This window comes from Phaseolus vulgaris, chromosome 9 (assembly GCF_051622355.1).
Source record: "Phaseolus vulgaris cultivar YP4 chromosome 9, ASM5162235v1, whole genome shotgun sequence".
Lineage (NCBI taxonomy): Eukaryota > Viridiplantae > Streptophyta > Magnoliopsida > Fabales > Fabaceae > Phaseolus > Phaseolus vulgaris.
The window spans coordinates 2236975-2259586 of record NC_143506.1 but is presented as its reverse complement, the minus strand read 5'-3'; the positions used below and the strand labels follow the sequence as shown (position 1 = coordinate 2259586).

The 22612-nt window shown below is 30.4% G+C and overlaps 3 protein-coding genes across 3 annotated transcripts; all 3 read right to left on the bottom strand.

Moving 5' to 3' along the window:
- Nucleotides 1-6023: 6023 nt before the first annotated feature.
- Nucleotides 6024-6517, bottom strand: LOC137820823 (auxin-responsive protein SAUR20-like). The gene has a single exon (XM_068625087.2). The coding sequence runs from the start codon at nt 6453-6455 to the stop codon at nt 6156-6158; it is 300 nt and encodes a 99-aa protein (XP_068481188.1). The 5' UTR covers nt 6456-6517; the 3' UTR covers nt 6024-6155.
- A 3139-nt stretch (nt 6518-9656) lies between these two features.
- On the bottom strand, nt 9657-10140 carry LOC137820822 (auxin-responsive protein SAUR23-like). Its single transcript, XM_068625086.2, has one exon. The coding sequence runs from the start codon at nt 10104-10106 to the stop codon at nt 9801-9803; it is 306 nt and encodes a 101-aa protein (XP_068481187.1). The 5' UTR covers nt 10107-10140; the 3' UTR covers nt 9657-9800.
- A 6087-nt stretch (nt 10141-16227) lies between these two features.
- Nucleotides 16228-16809, bottom strand: LOC150025104 (auxin-induced protein X10A-like). The gene has a single exon (XM_090295969.1). The coding sequence runs from the start codon at nt 16720-16722 to the stop codon at nt 16441-16443; it is 282 nt and encodes a 93-aa protein (XP_090152095.1). The 5' UTR covers nt 16723-16809; the 3' UTR covers nt 16228-16440.
- Between the last annotated feature and the right edge of the window lie 5803 nt (nt 16810-22612).

The following is a 22612-nucleotide window of genomic DNA, read 5'->3' as shown; positions in this document are numbered from 1 at the left end:
ATATGGTATCAGAGCCATTTCGAGCCTATCCTAGCGAGTGTTTGTGTTGGGCCTATCGTGCCACCCGCTATCGGGCTGTTATCGGACCACCCATAATATATAGTCCCACGCACGAGTTGGTAGTTTCAGCGTGACGGGGGTGTGTTGGAGATCCCACATCGACTAGAGATTAGAGCCTAAAGAGTGGACTTTAAGCCTAACTCAACCCCATAAAACCGGCTCATAGGGTTGAGGTTTGCACCCACTTATATACAATGAAAGGCTCTAATCTCTAGTCGATGTGGGATCTCCAACACACCCCTCACGCCGAGACTACAAACTCGTGCGTGGGACTATATATTATGGGTGGTCCGATAGCGGCCCGATAGCGGGTGGCCTGATAAGCCCAACAAATACTCGCTAGGATAGGCTCGAAATGGCTCTGATACCATATTACGAAAGAGTGGACTTTAAGCCTAACTCAACCCCATAAAATCGGCTCATAGGGTTGAGGTTTGCACCCACTTATATAAAATGAAAGGCTCTCATCTCTAGTCGATGTGGGATCTCCAACATTTATCAAAGTAACTCTTCCGGCAAAAGATAAAAAATTTCCTTTCCAACTAGAAAGCTTGCTTTTAATTTTTGCTATCATATCATTCCAAAACACTTTTTTCCTATGATTATCTCCCTCAGGAACCCCTAAATATTTAAAAGGAACTTCCATTTGATTACAATTTAAAATCGCAGAGTATCTTAGAATTTCAGTATGTTGTGCACCTATACCTGCGAGATAGTCACACCCCCCTCACGCCGAGAGTGATAGATAGAAGCTCGTGCGTGTGACTATATATTATGGGTGGTCCGATAGCGGGTGGCACGATAGGCCCAACACAAACACTCGCTAGGATAGGCTCGAAATGGCTCTGATACCATATTACGAAGTGGACTTTAAGCCTAACTCAACCCCATAAAACCGGCTCAATGAGATGAGGTTTGCACCCACTTATATACTATGAAAGGCTCTCATCTCTACTCGATGTGGGATCTCCAACAATAAAATCTGTCATTTCAGCTGTCCCTTTATATTACTTATCTCTGTTCAAAATGCCTACATCAGTTGGGAATTTAATCACAAGATTACAAAGAGATTTTCTATGGGGATGGGGAAGTGATAAAAGGAAGATAGCCTGGATTAAGTGGGACCTTCTATGTCAATCCAAATCGGAAGGAGGACTGGGAATTAAGGATGTAAAGTTGCTTAATATGGCTCTTCTTGGGAAATGGAAATGGAGACTTGGTTGTGAAAAATCAGGACTTTGGAAACAGGTATTGGAATCTAAATATGGGTCTTGGAGAGAGTTAGATGATAATGTTGTGTCAAATACTGAATCTTGGTGGTGGAGAGATATCAAGAAGGTGTGCGGAGGAAACTCAAACTCTTGGTTTGATAATCAGAGAAGGTGGAAGGTCGGTGCAGGGAATAATATTATGTTTTGGACAGACCATTGGATAGGGAATGATACTTTGAAAAACAGATATCCCAGAATTTTTTCAAACTCAGTGCTTAAAAAGGGCTTTGTAGATAAATATGGGGTATGGCAAGAAAATCAGTGGGTATGGCAAATAGAATGGAGAAGAGAGTTGTTTTTATGGGAAAATGAAATTATAAATGAATTTATGGATGAATTGAAGACTATTAAAATAGATGCTTGTAGAAATGATGAGTGGATGTGGGTAGGTGATATCTCAAATTGTTTTACTGTTAATTCTGCTTATAAAATCCTTTGCCAACAAAATAATTTGCAGTCACATTCATGCTCTGCTTTCAATTTTGATTCTTTTTGGAGCCTAAAAGCTCTACCATCAGCACATTACTTTGCCTAGCGTGTTTTATTTGGTAAAATTGCAACATATGATAATTTAGTACATAGAGGAATTCAGGTTGGAAGGGGAATGTGTGTCATGTGTGGGTCTGAGCTTGAAACGGTAAATCATCTTTTCTTCACATGTAAAGTGACTTCTAAAGTATGGTGTATGTCTGATGCTTGGGCTGGTAGAGCTTTTGTACATTGTGATAATGCTATTCAACATTTTGAACAAATAGGTTTTACGAGTCTAAACTACTTGGGAAATTGTGTTTGGAAATGTATGTGGATTTCTATTATTTGGGGAATTTGGAATCATAGGAATAGGATAATTTTCAATAATGCAGTGGTGGTTCCTGTTGCAATTTTTGCTTTGGCCCAAGTAAAGGCGTGGGCATGGGTAAGTTATAAATTTCCAAAGTCAAATTTCTCTTATTTTGATTGGTGTATTAATGTATATGAATGTTTAAAATCAATACATTGATGATTAACACCCTTTCTTTGCTTTTGGTTGGATTCTTGGTTTGCATGAGAGGAATGCCCTTGGGGTACAACTATAATCATAATGGATGCTTGGAAAATGCAGTAGATAGCAAGGAGACAAAGTCTTTCTTTTGAGCTGATACGCTTATAGTCTGGAATTGGACTAAGTTGTAGGATTCCTTGATAGCTAATTTGGTTTATGTATTGACATCTTGTTGTTTTTAAAGAGGTTAAGATTAGCAGATATATGTGTAGAATATGTCTATGTTTAGGCATGTTATATGAAAACCTCATTTCTTTAGTATAAGGAATTGTGTAAATGGGTTGGAGTACCCCAAGTACTTCTATTTATTAAATCTTTATTGCTGATTAAAAAAAAAGCATAAAAAAAATATTAACCATTAGTACAAAATATAAAAACAACGACCCTACATTTAAGGCATTTTTACGTTCAGACGTTGTCATTCAAAATGCGGTGACATTTTTTAAATTAACTTCATTTAAGAGGACGACTATTTGTTATAGATGCATTCTTAAACAAAGCGCTTTGTCTTAAGAATGCGACTATTAGGTAAAGTCACATTCTTAAATAAAACGCTTTGTTTAAGAATGCGACTTTACCTAATAGTCACATTCTTAAAACAAAACTTGTTTAAGAATGCGACTTTACCTAATAGACGCATTTTTAGAACAAAGCGTTGTTTAAGAATGCAGTTTTACCTAATAGCTGCATTTTTAAAATATTTTTTACCCTAACAGTGAAATGTGCCACTTACGCTTTCATACTTCATTTCTTTTATGACGTTTCGTTTTCTCTTCTGTTTATGCTCTCGTGCTTCCTCTCGTCTTCCTCGAGCTTACATTGTGTTCTCTATGCCATTGGTAAGTTCATTTTGAGCTCTCTACTTCTTCTTCACCATTGATTTTTGTATTTTTTTTCGTTTCTCTTATTTGTTTGTTTTTTGTCATTGCTCGAAGGTCACCACTGTTTCATTGTCATGTTGTTGTTTGGGTTTTGTTGTGCCCTATTTGCTCCATCGTTGTTGCCACCTTCGCTGCTACCAGTCCCGCGCCACTCTTCACTACCAATGTTGCCTTTTCACGCACAAGGTTGGTGATGTTTTATTTTTTTTAAGGTTATTAATTTTTTTATTTTTTATAATTTATACATTACAAGAAATTTACTATTTACATATTGATTATTACATACGAATTCAAATCCGTATGTAAATTGAGCATTACATACAGATTTGAATTTGTATGTAAAGTGACGTTACATACAGATTTTTACATACAGATCTGAATCTGTATGTAAAGTGAGCATTACATATAGATTTTTATATACGAATTTGGATTCGTGTGTAAAGTCAGCATTACATACGAATTTTTACATACAGATCTAGATCCGTATGTAAAGTAAACATTACATACTTTCATACGGATATAGGGAATTGAAATCATTTTAAGATTTATTACGTTGTTAGAATTAAATTAGAAAAATAATTTGAGTGTAATTATTTCTTTTAATTTAATTAAATAAAAAATTATAAAAAAAATTATAAAAAAATTACATTCAAATTTTATTCGTATATAAAGTATTACATATAAATATTTATAATAATTATAATAATAATAATGATAATATTTATAATATTAATAATATTTAATGATATTCATAATTTTTATAATATTAATAATATTAAATAGTATTAATAATTTTAATAATATTAATAATATTAAAAGTATTTAATAATATTAATAATATTAACCGTATTTAATAATATTAATGATTTTAATAATATTAATAGGTATAATAATTGTAATTAATAATGTGAAATGATTCATGTGGGAGTTGAGTCTAGGAATTAAATAGATATGCATTTAAGAGAAGTTGATTTTATTAATGTGAAATGACTAATAATAAAAAAAATTAACATTATTTTATACATCTTGTTTTTTCCAAAACTTAGTGTCAACTAGATCAGACGTAAAGACTTTATATAATAAAAAATATATATAAATTTTCTGCTTTTTAAATTATTAAAGAAAATTCAAAATCTTTTCTTTTTGTCGTAGAGTTTGTTTAATCAACATCTACATATTTTTAAAAGCTAAGGTGGGTTAGGTCAATATAAAAATCTATATATAATAAGATGATTAATTTTTTAAAATATTTTCATAACTTTTGACTTATTAAAAAAATTCAAAATTTTGTACAATTGTAAAGTCAACGTAGCTTACATAAAAAAAATCATGAAATAGAAACCAATTTTTATAGACAAAATAATTAGTTGCAATAATAACTAAATTAGAGATAATTTTAGAAACTAAAAAAAAATGTTTCTAAATTAGTTTCTATTATTGTTAAATAGTTTTTAAATTGGTAACTAATTAGCAACTAATGTTTTAACTACTAATTATTTAGTTTCTAAATTTGGTAGCAAAAATCTTGGTTGCTAACTAGATACCAATTTAGAAACTATTTAACAATAATAGAAACAAAGAAACCAACATTTTGTTTAGTTTCTAAAATGGTATCTTTTATTTACTATTGTAACTAATTATTTTGATATCTAAAAGTTGGTTTTTATTTATTTTCTTGCAGTGTTACTTTAATAAAATCCCATTTAGAATGATAATTTTTTAGGACTTAATTCATTGCTTATTAGTAGCGACTGTACTAACAATTAGAGAACATTAAAAAAATTAACCGTTCTTGATTTTTTTTTAGTGATGTCAAAGTTTGTAAGGAAATTATTTAGCTCTTTTAACCCAGATGCTCTTCAGCCACTTGATGTTATCATTATACGAGAGAGAATGGTGCAAACTGTACAATAATATATTTGAATGTGTTGTATAATTGTTATTTGTAGATAAAACAAAGGAAAATAGTCTTTTTCCCAAATTAATTATAAGAGAGAGTTTCGTATGTATATGCTTAATTAGTGCAATTTGTTGTCGTAACAAAAAGGATTTCTCTTAAATTAAATAGTATTTTCCACATTTTAATTCGATGGACTAGTTTATTTTGCCACTCAATCAATGAGTTGCCCCTTTATAATTCACAAACACGAAAAACATATAACATGCCTAATGTGTTTTATGAAAATGGAATTTTGACATTTCAACGATTGGTTTGGGTTAGTTTGTTGCATTCTTTTTTTCTGACAATCACAAAAATTTCACAAGCTATACTGTGAAGAGTCTTTAGTTTTTATATAATGTTTTTTGGTTTTGATAATTGATAAATATCAGTTTTTTTAAAATAGCTATTGTAAGATTTTTTTTTATTTAATCCTTCGTAATATATATTCATTTTTTAATCTCTAAAATTTTACTAAATTTGATTTTTTTTTTCTTTTAAGAAAGAAATGATATAGGAACTAAAAAAATTATTCATACATTACAAGGACATGCATAAACGGAAAAGTTATTTATTACGGTGACTGAAACCAAATAATAATAAAATGAAACTTAAAAAATTAAAAAGTCATCTAAAAATGGTTTTTGATAAAGATTAAAACCAAAAAGACAATATTATTGGGATAAAAAAAATATTGAACCGAAAAGAATTTAGATATAAAGTTGAAAGATGCATGAAGAACAAAATGGTTGAAATAGTAAGAAGTAAAAACCAAAATGGAACATAGTAATATTTTAAATGCATTTTAGAGTGACATTATTTGCCGACAGTTGAGTTGCAACATAGTATAAAAATCCAATAGCATATCATAGTAAACTTTTCTGCATGAGTATGAAGCCCATGTGGAAAGGCAAAAACCATAAAACAAGAACTGTCTTTGGGATTTACATTGACTGCATAGGTCATGGCCTACGAAAAGCAGAGGTGATGTTAAGGAAAATGTCTTCTGTGCATGGAATAGTAAGGCCACCCATTGGATGACTGAAGCCAAATTCTTCCTCTGCTATGCTTAGCAGTTGTTGAAATGAGGGTTGATTCAACACTGACACTGGTATCACAAATCTCTTCTTTTTACCCTTTCCGACATACACAGCAAAGTGCCCTTTAGGCACATCCACTGATGTTGGAGCTGCATGATTTGCAAGATTAGATCGACGAAGAATGTATTTTGCACTCAAAACACAAGGTAAACGAATAGCCATTACAGTAGTAGTGTTGGTTAGAATTTGGAAGTGGTTATTGTTTTTCACAATTGGGTTGGGTGAAAAATGTTTAGCATATGGTTGTGTATTTATAGACGAAAGTGCGCGGAAGAATCAGCTCCGAAAGTAGACAATAGTGTGGGACACATGTATTCAAAAGATCATGCAGTGTGTTCTCAAACTTGGGGGCAAAAAGGTGTTAATGGCCTTCACTGCTTATTTATTGAAGAGATTGATACTTTTTATGCTTTATTTGAATGTACTGATGAAAAAGGTGTGAGAATGAAAAAGGAAAAGAAGATATTATAATGAATGAAAAGGGAAATGATTTGGATTACATGAAAGAAAATGAACAAGGACATACGTGAAAAAAATTTGTAACTTCATAGAAAAAGGGAATTACACTTGATTTTAAATAATTTTTAGAGGCTGCATTCAGGGAACTTTGCTAAACTTAGTTAAATGATTATTTTCCGTTCTGTTTTTTTTGTGTAACAATGGTTGTATTGTAAGACTTTGCGAACTATATTATCTGGACTTTGTAATGGGATAGGCTACTGTGATAGAAGGTTTCGGATCTATATGAAATAATTTACTCTATCTCTAAAATATTTTATTTTATTTTATTTATTTATTGTTAATAAAGAAAATATAATTTGTAGAGCATTCAGAATTTTATATTATATCAATTTAAGTAGAGAGACTCAAAATGACTTCTATTATTATTATTTTTAAAATAGGATTTGTTCACAATGTCATGAATAGCCCAATCTTCCACTTTATTGAAATTCAATATAATCTATCAAACTTTCCTATATTTCTTTTGATATGTAATTTTCTATTATTCCTTTTAGTGAATTGAGTTTGTATTTAATACTTGAGATTTTATTTGATCATTAAGTATTTTGTGTTTTAAGAATTAGATATTAACTGAAACACTACAATAAAATCATAAAATAAAAACCAATTTTTAGAAACTAAAATAATTAGTTGCAATAGTAACTAAATTAGAGATATTTTAGAAAAAAAAAAATTGGTTTCTAAATTAGTTTCTATTATTGTTAAATAGTTTTTAAATTGATATCTAATTAGCAACAAAGTTTTGACTACCAATTATTTAGTTTCTAAATTTGGTCTCTAAAACCTTGGTTGCTAATTATATATCAATTTAGAAACTATTTAAAAATAATAGAAACTAATTTAGAAACCAAATTCTTTTTAGTTTTTAAAATAATTTCTAATTTAGTTATTATTGTAACTAATTATTTTAGTCTCTAAAAATGATTTCTATTTCATGATTTTCTTGTAGTAAAAAATGGTATTTAAATTAGAGATAATGAACCCAGTTAATAATTTTATAAAAATTTTAATTTGTTGTATGATATTGATTAAGGAATTGATGAATCCCCTCTTGAGTAGGAAATGTTAATGATGTAAAAGCTTCTCCTTGGTCTTGAGAGAAGTGTAGCTGGATAAGAAAATGAATTATTTGAGTAGAGATGATATAAATGCATGTTGTAGCAGTGAGTTGTGTGGAGTTTTAATTGGGTAGGTTAGATCCAGATTTGGGTGAAATATGATCAAATAGGTTGCCGTACATTAACAACATATACTGATCTGTAGTCATTTAATGGAAGTACACTGATTGGAAGGTGAAGGGCATTGATTTAATGATAATGGGAAGTCTACTATTTGTTGACAAGATCATGAAATTTTATGATCAACCACTCTCTTGTGTACGATGCAAATGTAATTGGTTGCAAAACCCTTCTAATCTGCCGTGCAACACAGGTACTCATTATACTCATCTAATCACAATTCAACTCCACTAATTCCAATTCCCTCATCAATTATTTCCTTGTCACCATCATTCACATGCCTCTGTTATAATCTACAATTTATTTTAAGCAATTCACTCATATATGGACCAAATATCAGAAAATTTTACACCATGCAGAAATAACTAGATCATTTGCGATCAACTTTATTTACTATAAGTTTCTAAAGACATTAATTTGAATCGTGACTGAAATTGCATCAGATAAAAGATGTTTTTCATTGACTAATCATGCCTTGGTGTGTGTTTATCAGATATATGGAAATTTTGAGACTTCATCAGATTTTGGTGGATTATGTGGAAAACAAGTTCATCAAATATATAAGATTATCAGACTATGTTATCATTATATATATATATATATATATATATATATATATATATATATATATATATAATTTGCCTTGTGTGTTTACCCAATGAGAGAGACACGTGACTTGTTTACCTATGTTAAGAATATAATAATTTATATTGATATATAAAATATATGTAATTAAAATATTAATATACTTTTAACAATATATAAGACAAAATACATTTAGATTTGTATCCAAAAGTGTGGCTAAGAGTCATGTTACAGCTGTTTGACGTGAAAACAGATAAGGTCATCGTACATTATGTTTAGAGCTAAAGTGAAGACACTTGGCTAATGAATGATAGCCGTTAATCATAGTATTTGTTAGAAGTTGAAAGAAGTGGTTGTGTTTCCACAATTGATTTGGGTGATAAAAGTTGAAAATTTGAGTCTGCATTAGGAAATTGTTTATATTAGTGTGGGAAATATGCATGCAAAATATCACTGTGTGTGTTGCAGAAGCTGTCATTTTGGAGAGAACACTTATAGGTGGCACTTTGCTTACCAAATTATTTTAACATTGCTAGTAAGTATGCTATCAACCAATTCATTATGCAAGTTTTGTATTCATATCATCATTTTTTTTTGGAAAAATATCTTCTTATTATTTGCCGTGCAAAACATATACTTATTTGTACTCTTTTCCACTCAGAATGCAAGTCCACTTTTCATTGATGGTATAGTAAAAATTATATTTAAATAACTAAAAAGTGGGACATAATTGGCGAATATGTAATTTATGTTTTGTTTTTGTGATTTATTAATTAAACGACCGATAAATAAATAAATAAAGAAGGATAAAACACTATAGTTGAGTTAATGAGAAATAATAATGACTGTTATTTAATATATAAATTAATTCTATCATCTATACTTTAATTAGCCTCCTTTTTTTCCATTTAAGGCTATCAAATTTACTCTATAATCAAGATTATAAGCTTCAAATTTACACAGAAATAGAACAAAGGAAGATGGGGAAAATAGTTAATAATTAACAATAGTCATGTATTTCAGTGTCCTTTTTTTGCCTATATTACTTAATCTGAAAAACCAATTGCATGGTTAAATTTAAACCTTTTCTATATGGGTAAAGTTTTGTGAAGTCCATGTTGAAAAGCAAAAAGCATGAGAGAAAAAAAGGTTATATTACATGTCATAAGGTATGTAAGGCAGAGGTGATGTTAAGGAAAATGTCTTGTGTGCATGGAATAGTAAGGGCACCCATTGGATGATTGAAGCCGAATTCTTCTTCTGCTATGCTTAAAAGTTGTTGGAATGAAGGGTGGTTCAAATATGAAATTGGTATCACAAACCTCTTCTTTTCACCTTCTCCTACGTACACAGCAAAGTGCCCTTTAGGCACATCCAGTGATGTTGCAGCTGCATGATTTGCAAAAATATTAGTTCGGCGAAGAATGTGTTTAGCACTCAAAACACTAGCCAAACGAATAGCCATCATAGAATTAATCGGTTAAAAGTTGGAAGAGGTTATTGTGTTTCACAATTGAGTTTTGTTTTGTGTGAAAAAAGTTTAGAATATTACGTGTATTTATAGATGAAAGCGTGAGAAAGAATCGTTGTTATAACTTAGGTATGGTTTATTAATTAGTGTGGGACATGTGCATGCAGAAGATCACGCAGTATGTACTCAAACTTATTGGCAAAAACGTGTTGATGATCCTCACTGCTTATTTATTGCAGAACGAGGCTCACCAATTCTTAGAGAACACATATATATGGTCCTAATTAAAATTACTTATTTCAACATACACGATATTAATGCAAGTTTCTATCACTTTTGTACGAAAATTTATTAGGCAATAATACAGTCAGAGTTAAGGTGACATCACATATATTCCAACCTTTTTCATTTTTAAAAAAATTAATAGCACTTAAAAGTGTTATGTAAAATTAATAAATGGTGAATGATTTAATAATTTATTCTTTTGTTGGGTGCAAATATAACTGGTTAGAATAGATCCACGTTTATTTTCAAATATAATCTGATTATTTGCCGTGCAAGACAATTGTACTCATCAATCCAATCACAGTGGAAATCTACTCCTTCGCAATATGGACAAGATGTGTATTTATAATGTGTATTTATGCTTAATTCAAAACCACAAGTTTCTAAAGTAGAATTTATATTTATAAAAAAAAAATTGTTTCTAAATTAGTTTTTATTATTGTTAAATAGTTTCAAAATTGGTATCTAATTAGACATCAAGATTTTTACTACCAAATTTAGAAACTAAATAATTGGCAGTTAAAATCTTAGTTGCTAATTAGATACTAATTTAAAAATTATTTAATAATAATAGAAACTAATTTAGAAACTAACTTTTTTTTATAGTTTCTGAAATAGTCTCTAATTTAATTTTTATTTTTAACTAATTATTTTGATCTCTCTAAAAATTGATTTCTATTTTATGATTTTCTTGTAGTGTATTTTTACACTAATTTAATATTTTAAATTGTATTAAATTTAAAATTAGATATTCATGATGGTTAATAAATAATACTATAAACATAAAAATTTGACCAGGATAAGTATTTTAAAAACTAAATTTAGACTTAAATTTAACTATAGGTTATACTTGTGTTCCAACTTTACAATTGACTTTTACGTGATCTGTTACTCTGTTTGCCGAAGTTGTGAACAAAAAGCTGCTAAGACTCTATATGAGTACATTGGGAAAATGGATCTTCATATCTTCGAACTGATAAGTTCTTATATTTGAAGAACTAAATGTACTGTGTTGTTAAGGAGTGATAGATAGATTGGTACATTAAATCTTTATATTAAACTGTGAAATTGGTATACACGAAAGAGTATTTCATAATATAAGTGGTGCAAATCTTATATATATTATACTGTTATTCATATCTCCCTATAGACTTATTCTTTTTGAGCAAAACTACTGGAAAAAGATGCATCACCTTACAACCCTCTGTACTAACAGTTTACAAACTCAAAATGACATAGTTTAATCCAAAAGTGTACCTAGACAGAGCCATGTTACATATCTGTCTGACGTGAAAACAGATAACATCATCGTACAATATTTTTAGAACTCAAGTGAAGGCACTTGGCAAATGAATAACAGTCATTAATCATAGTAATTGTTAGAAGTTGAAAGAAGTCATTGTTTCCCACAGTGGATTTGGGTGATAGAAGTTGAAAATTTGAGTCTGCATTAGGAAATGGTTTGTTAGTGTGGGAAATATGCATGCAAAATATCACTCTGTGTGTGTTCTGCAGAAACTGGCATTTCAGAGAGAACACTTATAGGTGGCACTGGCTTACCAAATTATTTTAACATTGGTAGTAAGTATGCTATCAATCAATTCATTATTCAAGTTTTGTATTCTGATGATTTTATTTTTTGGAAAAATATGATGTGATTATTTGCCGTGCAAAACATATACTTATTTGTACTCTGCCATTCATAATGCAAGCCCACTGATGGGAAAGTAAACCCCATTGATCAAATCATAATGGAGTGTACTATTTGTTGACAAGATGGTGTAAATGATTAGAGTTCCATTTGGGTAGAATATCAACACTCTTTTTTGTGCCATAGAAATTGAACTGGTTAGATCATATTTCACCTCAAAAACCATCTACAAATTTGTCTTGCAAAACATGTACGGATTATACTGATCATATCAGTATGCAAGAACATGGGAAATTCCGTGATGAATTATTTTCTACTCACCATTAAAGCTTTGCTAGATTCAAATTATTTTCCCACTGTTTCTAGATTCAAATCATATATAAGTTACAACATTTTTACATAGTCTTTAAAATTTATCAAACTTTTTTGCAATAAAGTTCAAATTCCAATTCAACACACCTCTCGATATTGGATTTGTTGAAGACAATTCACAAATTTATAGAAGAACTTCAACTGAATCCCTTTCTTCCCATCTTAATGTATATATTTCTGACAATACCTAAATCTAAGATCATAGAAGTTGAAAATGTCCTAACATATACCGTAATGGGCTTTTATATTATTATTCCATTAACTACCCTTAAAAGAAAGATGAGATATGTTTATTTAAACTAAGGATTTCCAAAACTGACTTTTTGGGAACCTTGCATTGCATAGCAGAGATTCTCAGAGCAATGAGACTAATAATTAACAAAAATAACAGAGGTGCATATAACATGAAGAGGATAAAAAGACTTCTAATTTGCATTTGAAATGTATTTTCATTTTTAATTTATTGTTTTTGTTTTCGTAAATTGGATTGGATACAAACACATTTGTGTGAAGGCAAATTCTTCCTGCACCATATCAGTTTTAACCTCCACCATATCAATTTTATAAATTTCCAAAACTACCCTCCTGCACCATATCAATTTTAACCTCCACCACCATATCAATTTTTTAAATTTCCAAAACTACCCTTATTCCAAATTAAAAAATCCAAAATAATAATGATAATTGAGAAATAAAAAAATACATGCTGGAAAAAAAATTCTGAACACAACTAAACTGGATAAAAAAATTCAGAATTCAAAAATATGTTCCGAAAATTGAAATCCAAAATATTTTAGATAAAAGTTTCAAAAATAATTTTTCCCATTTTTGTGTAAGGTTATTTTCATCATTTAGAAGGGGTATTTTTGTCATCTTCTAGAGCTGATTAGGTGCATGCTGAAATTCATATGGTGGAGGGAGAAATTGCCACAACTCTTTAGTATTTATTTTTGCAGAATGTATTATTATCTATTCTGGATTTTGATTTCTGGAATAAAGGGTATTTTCGAAATTTTAAAATTGTATTGGGTGCAGGTTCAAAAATGTTGGGTGTAGGAAGAATTTGCCTTGTGTGAAGTGGGCCAAGTAGCCCAATTGGACACATTTTTTATTGGAACAGAGGCTCAATTCAATTTTTCAATTTTGGCTCCTACATCCTGCAGCTCCATATTTATTTGAAATTTAAATTTTATTCTTTCATTTTTTATTTCTGCAGTTTCACCTTTTTAATGTACAATCTCATGACATTTAAAGTTAAATTTTAAATTTTTGTATTATGAAATTTAAATTTTATTCTAATTTCATTTGACATTAAAGATATAATTATTTTATTTTTATTAGTTAAATATAATATTTTATTATTAAAAGGAATTGTAAAGTGAAAATAAAAGAAATGTAAGTGTAAAAGGATAATTTCTCTTAAAAAACTTTAAGTGTGTGTTCTTTGATTGGTGTGAGGGTATGGAATAGATGTTTGAATATGAAATTTTGATTGATTTGGCAGTTTGGAGGAATTTGATAGATAGAGGACATGGATTTGCACAAGGCACTCCTCCAAATCAGGGTCTGGATCTTGTGTTAGTCTCAGTACAAGATGGATGGAGGCTTTAACGTTGCCAAATGTATTTTTTTTTATCGTAATAAAAATTAAATAAATAAATGCAAACTATTTCAGTGATAATTTTATTTTTTTTAAAAACCCAATATTTAACTAAAACTATCAAACTAACAAACCAAATCGCTAACCGTAGTAAAAAATCTAAAAAAAATAAAATGATTGTATGATCTGAACGTTCCCAAATGTATATGATTGTATATTTGGAATTAAACTGTAAAAAAAAATCAAATTTTAGGTGGGAGCAGCTTAAAAACATGAGGATGGAGAATGTAAAAGCCTTCAATTATTTTCTTTGTGTTGTTTTAGGTTTTAAATTGTCCCAATAGCGTACAAATAAAAACACCTGATAAGAAAATAATATTAAAAATTAAATGTAGCGATAGAACACTTATTGGTTCAAATATGCCATAGTTGATTCCAGAAACTTGGGTTGTGGCAAAGGATCAGATTGATGAGTTATTATTCATGTCTGCTATTTTTAAACATTAAGCATCTGTACATATTTCTGGAAAAATATGACTATACATATAATGTGAAGTCACACTCTTGGCGATAGTATCTCTTTCAATATTAGAATATTAGATATTAGGTAGGAAAACTATAAAAAAAATTATTAAATAAAAATAAATTCACTACAAGAAAACAAGCAAATTTGCTTCCCAATTTTTTCGTGGACTATTTATGGACACTACTATCGTCGGTCAAAATGACGAAAAATCGACGCAACAATGACATTCGACGCAAAACAGACGCAGATTTAATTTTTTTTTTTTAAAAGTTCAGTTTGCGTCGGCCGCGGCCCACGCATATGCGTCCGCTACGGCCCACACATGTTTATATTTTAAGATTTTAAAATTATTTATTTAAATTTATTTAATGTATAACAAATATTTTAATATTTAATTTTTTATTGTATTTATTTTAAAATTACTTTTTTAATATTATAATAAATTATTTAATTTATCAATTTTTAATATAAATTAGTTAAATTAAATTTATTAAATTAATTAAGTGTTTGATTTAAAATTAATTGAGTAAAAGAAAAGATGTATTTAAATTATTTAAATGTTATATAAAATATTTTATTATTTGAAAGAAATTTATTTTATTTATATATTTTAAAATAACTTTTTGTTGTATAAATGAAATGAATTATTTTTGTTGTATAAATTGAATTTAATTGTTTTGTATAAATTAAAGAATTTTTTTTATAAATTATATACTGTTTTTATACATTAAATTTATTTATTTGTTGTATAAATTTAAAATAAAATGAATTGAATTTTTGCAAGTTTTAATATAATTTTTATTAAATTATATTTAAGCTAAATATTTAAGAAAATTTTCACTTGCTCCACATTAATAATATTAATAATAAGTATAATAAAAATCATAATATAACAAAAGAACTTGTCTGGTATAGTAGTTAAAGTTTCTTTGTCACCGGAAAGACTTGGGTCCGTTTTTGGTCCACGCTAGATCCTTGTTTTCTTGTAGTGATTTGAGATATAAAAAATAATTAGTTGTTATATTGACTAAATTAGAAGATGATGCTTAAATTGTTCTAGATTGATAACTAGTAACATTATTAGATCAAATATCATGAAAAAAAAAGACTAGATAATATTTTTACTTATCTTTATTATGACTAGAATTCGTATATCTGTAGTGAGTAAACCTTAGCTATTATACCGATATATGATCTAATGATGTTCATCGTTACGAAGCTAGGTTGAAATGAAGAACAATTTAAAGAAAGTAATTAAGATAAATTAAACAAAAATTCAAGACATAACTCAAATGATTAAGATAATTTAAAGGGAGGCGTAACTCACGTTTAGAAAAGTTAAATCAAGAAAATAGTTAAATAAAAGAAGCTAAAATATCGAAGCATAATGTGATTATTATTTGAGAGAATTTCACATCATTGACGTATAAATTAAAGTTAAGTTGTAGACATCATATATTTTAACAGTTCAACATGCCAGAATCTGGCTTTTCTTTGTTCATATGGTCAGATGAAATTTCAGGTCATAACCTGTTTCAGAAAAGAAAAACTTCATGATCATCAACTGAAAGTAAACTTCTGCATAATTTGAAGAACGTACAGTTAAATTCTAGTTTTATCTTTGGGTGGTTTTTCAATATATTGAATAGATGATTAATATAGCTACGTGACAGAGTGTTTCTTAAATTAGCACATGTTTTGTGCTTGTGCCTTTACCTCATTTAGAAAAACATCAGATATATATACTTCAGATACATGGTTTAGTAAGGTTCATATATTGAGATGACATTGTTCCACTTGAGGGAAACAAACAACTAAACTGAAAGAAAAGAAAACCCTAATGGACAAAGTTGTATCCATACATTTTGGGATAAGGATATTTTGTTGCATGCATGAGTTATAGGTGGTTCAAGCGAGAAGCTACGTTTAAGAACACAGCCTCCTCGCATGGAATAGTGAGACCACCCATGGGATGGCAGTAACCGAACTCCTCTTCAGCTTGTCTAAGCAATTCTTGAAACAAGGGCTCGTTCAAGAATAGTACTGGTATGGAGAACCTCTTCATTTTCTCTCCAACATACACAGCAAGATACCCTTTTGGGACTTCTGTATCCTTGCAGGAGGATGCTTGGCCTGCACTAAATGATGATCGTCTTATACCAGGTAAGCGAAAACCCATTTTGTTCTGTTTCTTAACTCACTAATCGCCAGAATGATATCAAGGAAGTTCTGCTATGCTTATTTCTTATGCTCAAGAATAAGAGTGATCTGTGCTGTTTGTGAACCAAATGTAGGGTATATATACACTTGTAAGGGCTACTACTTGAGATAATACTTATTTTACTGTCCCAAAATATAGACCACAAAATCGATATATAAACTGTAGAATTAAAAATAATAATAATAGTAATAATAATAATAATAATACTGTTAAGTAAATAAATGTTCAGATTGTAAATCAAGGATGATGACATTTCTAACGAAAAATCGTAATTTAATAATATTTTTTTAGTTCGAATATGTTGACACCTCTACACATGACACACATTTAACGCAGACATGAGAGAGTGAAATTGCATGCGAATGAACGGTGCAAGTTTCAAAATAAGATAAAAAAATAATATATTACATTAGTTATTAGAAACAACTGGTGTAATATTTTTTTTTTTACTCTGACCAATATTACATCAGTTAAGTAATCTAACCGATGTAATATATGCTTCATATTAAAAAAAATTAAATTTGTTGATAAAACATTTTTCTATTTTTTATTTAAATATATTTACTTATATAATATAATACCTTTTGTTGAAATATGTTTATATGAGAGGTTGAAGTTAAAAAAATAATCATTATTTTATGAAGATTCAAACAAAATTTCAGGAGATTATTAAAAAGGATAATGTTAATTTTGTGTTTTAAAAGAAAGGGCAAAATTAGATACAAGTTTAAATTATAATGTTTGATTTTATGTTTTAAAAGAAAGCACAAAAGATACCGTTTGAATATCCCACATATTTTTATAATGTATAACTTTATGAAATACAAGTATCTCAATTTCAACCAATGGACAGCTAAAGGACCAACACCTTGATAAGTGGAGGAGACTTTTCCAAGGCAATAAAAAATACTATAATTATGGAAACTTGTGTACACTTAATATTAAGTTTGTCTTGGAAATAGTTAATGTTTGAATATTGAGTGGCTGCTAGGAGATTGAAATGAAAGGCAAGTGATGCATTACTTAAGATATTGTATATATGAAGGCTGTATTCAAAATCAGCAGCTTCTGCTTTCTCACAACTAGCTATACTTTGACGACAAGTCCATGTGAAGTGCATGGGAACTCCTTGTGATTTTAGTTTTAAGTCTTCATCTCATGACGCGACTCTTCCTAGTAAATTTAATCGGTCATTCGTTTTTTTTTATATATATTGGGTGCTACTTCTGTCTAATTATAAATGTTTAAGGAAAATTGAATACTTATTACAAATCTACTGAAAGTATTTATTGATATTAACGTGGCTCTTTATGAAATTCAGAATTGAAGTTTTGAAAAACTTGAATAACACAGTGGTTTTTGCCGTACTTAAAAATCAGAAATGGAAGAGTTGTGATAAGTATTGGTAATATTTGATGAGTTTTATCTGGTAAAGAAAGGCCATAATTCTGGAAACATGTCTACACACAAGGTGTAGTGTGTTGTTCCTTTTGTCGAGTTCACTCTTGGTAGTATTAAATGTTTGAATGTTGAGTGGCTGCTAGAAGCTTCAAACCAAAGCCAACCGTTGCATTGCTTAAATATTGTTAAATCACACCCTCTCTTTTTTCTCCATGTGCATGTAGTGATTTTAGCAATTTTTTTTTTTATCAAAAGAATAAATAATGGAAATAGTTTAAAAAATATCTCAATCTTTAAGAAAAACAGAGATGTTTTCTAACTTACAACTCGCTTTGAACTGATTTTCGCCTAATGCACTTCTAACTCTACATTTTGAATATAAATTAAGGTCATGACTGTAGTCAAATTCTTCATCCTCCGTAATACTTAAAAAATTATATTGATGGTATTCTATTCCGGAACTGTAATACTTTGTAGTATAAATTTAGAGAAAAAAAAGATAATTTGAAAATTGAATTGAGATCTTTTTATTTTTTTTGTCTTGGGATTAAAAAATTCTTAGAATTCTAAATATGAATTTACTAGTACTTTGAAAGCGAATAATTACACCTGGTATAAAAATTACTTCTCATTTTTTGGAATTGAGCTTTGGGATGAAGAATTTGAATTTAATTAAAAGACTTGATAATGGTGATGGACTTTGTGTATTTAAGAGTAATTCCTTATGTAACATGAAACTATAACCAATAAATATGTATCTCTAACTGATTCATCAAGTTTCATTATCTTTGATTTAAAATCGGTGAAAGTTTTCGTCTACTCCATACTTTAAATGAGGTCAAGTTCCAAAGTGATTTGGTTTGGTTGGACCTCTATTCAATAGGTAAAATGTTATATTAACAAGTTTAACCCAAACTCTTTAGAAATTCTTTTTTCAAACATAGTGGCTTTAAACTTTTTAAATATATAAAACAATTTAGATTATTTTACCCATAAAATAAACTCTCCACAAATGAGTCAAGTCATTAATAAATAAAATACCTATTTTGACTATGAGAAAGAGTATTTATTGGATACATATTGACTATGAGAAAGAGTATTTATTGGATACATATGTGCACCAATTCCAATACTTATTTGCCTCTCCTTACTCATTTCTTTTGGAATGGTTGTCAATGATATTGGTCAACCATGCATCTCATGGGAGAGAAACTTGTTAACTAGATGATAGATATTCCGATAATGTGTTTGATTATTTAATCTTGTAAAACTACTATGAACAATATGGATTATTACATTTGGGGAGGGAAAATCTGTAAAATTGAAGAAGAAGATTTAGACTATCCTCTTATCTTTGTAAGTTGTGGTTTTTGATTAGTTAAGATTGTATTGTAGTTTGGTGGAACTAATGCAAATAATTAATAGACCTTATTTTATACACGGGTTGAATTATTTTTTAAATACTCTACTTTAATGTTAGTATTCTTTACCCGATAAAAAAAAACATACATCCTTGAAAGATGTAAACTAAGTTCCCATTTTTATAGCCAAAAAATCATAATTTTCTCATTCAAATAAAGAAAATTAGACATTGCTATAAATTGTGATGGTGGATGTTGGAGTATCTGTTGTTGTAAAACAGAACCTAATATAGCAAAACAAAAACGAAAAAACAGAGTGTGTGAAACGGAAATCGGATTGTGCGTGGAAAACCCTAGCTTTTCGATTCCGTTGGAGGAGATCTCGGAAGTGCAGTAGAGACTGGAACTTACTGAGATATTCGCGCTCGTTGCCCTCTCCACCCTGGATCGTGGTCGCATGACCGGGAAAGCACTACCTTGCCCTTCGAAAGTTGAAGAACGTTGCTCCGCTTCCGCGCACGCTGTGCCTGGTCCTTTGGGATTTTAGAACGTTGCCGCCGCAGTTGCAATGTTGGACGGAAGCACGTGGGTCTGGAAGTTGCAACGGACCCTTGGACCCTCTCCCTATATAAAGAGAGCTCCACCCCTCTGAAAACCATTAATCACTCACCTCTTTATCTTCTTCTTCCTCATAGCACTCACCACCGTGCCTTCTTCTTCCTTCTCCAATTTTTCCCTTCTCATTTTCTCTCACCTCATTATTTTATTATTATAATAATTCTGGGTTATATTTGGGTATTACTCTTTTAAAGAGAAACTTGCTAGTTCTGATCCTCGGAAATCTCTGGGAAGTTTCTGTTGTATCCTGGGGGACTTACGCAATACACCGCGGATAAGTCCTTACGGACAGTGATTACTCATGCCTCGGGAAACCTTTTTTGTTCGTTTTAAAGCCTATATTACTACAATCGTAAGGACTTATGGCTGAAAATCCGAACAACAACGACAACACCGCTACCGGAACATCAAATGTTGTTTCCGCAACGCAAATCGTTTTTGCGAAACCATTTCTGGACATCTCCAAAATTGAAGTCTTCACCGGTCAGAACTTCCGACGTTGGCAAGAACGCGTGTCCACCCTATTGGACATGTACGAAGTTGCTCATGCACTTACAACTGCCAAACCCGACTCAACCATGGCTGCGAAACAAGTTGACGACTGGATCCATGCAAATAAGGTATGCCGTCACACTTTACTTAGTGTGTTATCTAACGATTTGTTCGATGTTTATGCTTCTTATAAGAATGCGAAAGACATTTGGGATTCTCTTATCCTCAAATATACTGCCGAAGACATCGTCAGACAAAGGTTCATAATTGCAAACTACTACCGCTGGGAGATGATCGAAGGCAAAGACATCAAAATCCAAATAAACGAATATCACAAGCTGATTGAAGATATCAAAACTGAAAGCATAAAATTGCCAGATGAATTCGTGTCCGAACTCTTGATCAAAAAGCTTCCACAGTCTTGGACGGATTACAAACAACAACTGAAGCACAGACAAAAATAGATGTCTCTATCAGATTTGATCACCCACATCATCATCAAAGACACAAACAGGAAGGAGTGCGTTGCTGCAAAGGCCAAAGCTTTGTCTGCCAAAGCAAACGTGATAGAAGACAAACCAGCTCCAAAAAGGTACGAGAAAGAAATGGATCACAAAAAGAAACCTAATAACAAATTCTCTCGTCCCAGTGGAACTAACCCCACTTTCAAGAAAAAAGGTAATTGCTTTGTCTGTGGAAAGCCAGGCCATCATGCACCTCAGTGTAGACATAGGGCTAAAAACGACTATCCTCCTAAGGCAAATCTAGCCGAAGGGGAAGATACTATTGTGGCAGTCGTTTCACAAGTAAACCTTGTGACAAATGTGAGCAAATGGGTGGTAGACTCTGGGGCTACTAGACACATCTGTGCAAACAGAAATGTGTTCACCTCCTACACAAGTGTGGGGGATGGAGAAGAACAAGTATATCTCGGTGACTCCAGGACAACTCATGTCCTAGGAAAAGGAAAAGTTCTTCTGAAGCTCACATCTGGTAAAACTCTAGCTTTGAATGATGTGCTACATGTGCCATCAATTAGAGTTAATTTGGTCTCTGTGGCATTACTAAGCAAAGTTGGGGTTAAAGTGTCATTTGAATCTGACAAGATTGTTATGACAAAAAACAATGTTTTTGTGGGAAAGGGATATTGTGATCAAGGCCTTTTTGTATTAAACATTTCTGAGATTATGAATGAATCTAAATCTTCTGCTTATATTGTTGACTCGTATGATATATGGCATGCTAGATTAGGACATGTGAATTCTTCGTATGTTATAAAATTGCAACGACTAGGATTAATCAACAAGCATGACAAACAAAATAGTAAAGGTGATGTATATGCGTAGAATCTAAAATAACGAAGAAAACATGTCACTCTGTAGAACGTCAAACTGAAATTCTTGGTTTAATTCATATCGACCTTGCTGATTTAAAACAAACCATGTCTAGAGGTGGTAAAAATTATTTTGTAACCTTTATAGATGATTTTTCTAGATACACCAAAGTGTATTTAATTAAACCTAAGGATGAAGCTTTTGACATGTTTTTAACTTACAAAGCGGAAGTAGAAAATCAACTGAATAAGAAAATTAAGAGAATTAGATCAGATAGAGGTGGTGAATATGTTTTATTCAATGACTATTGTGTAAAAGAAGGTATTATTCATGAAGTAACCCCACCATATTCACCTGAGTCTAATGGAGTAGCTGAAAGGAAAAATAGGACTCTTAAAGAAATGATGAATGTCATGCTTATTAGTTCTAATGCTCCTGATAATTTATGGGGTGAATCTTTGCTTACTACGTGTTTTTTGCAAAATAGGATACCACATAGGAAAACTAGTAAAACACCCTATGAGTTGTGGAAAGGTTATCAACCTAATCTGAAATACCTAAGAGTGTGGGGGAGTTTAGCTAAAGTGATGTTACCTGATCCTAAGAAAAGGAAAATAGGCTCTAAAACATCTGATTGTATGT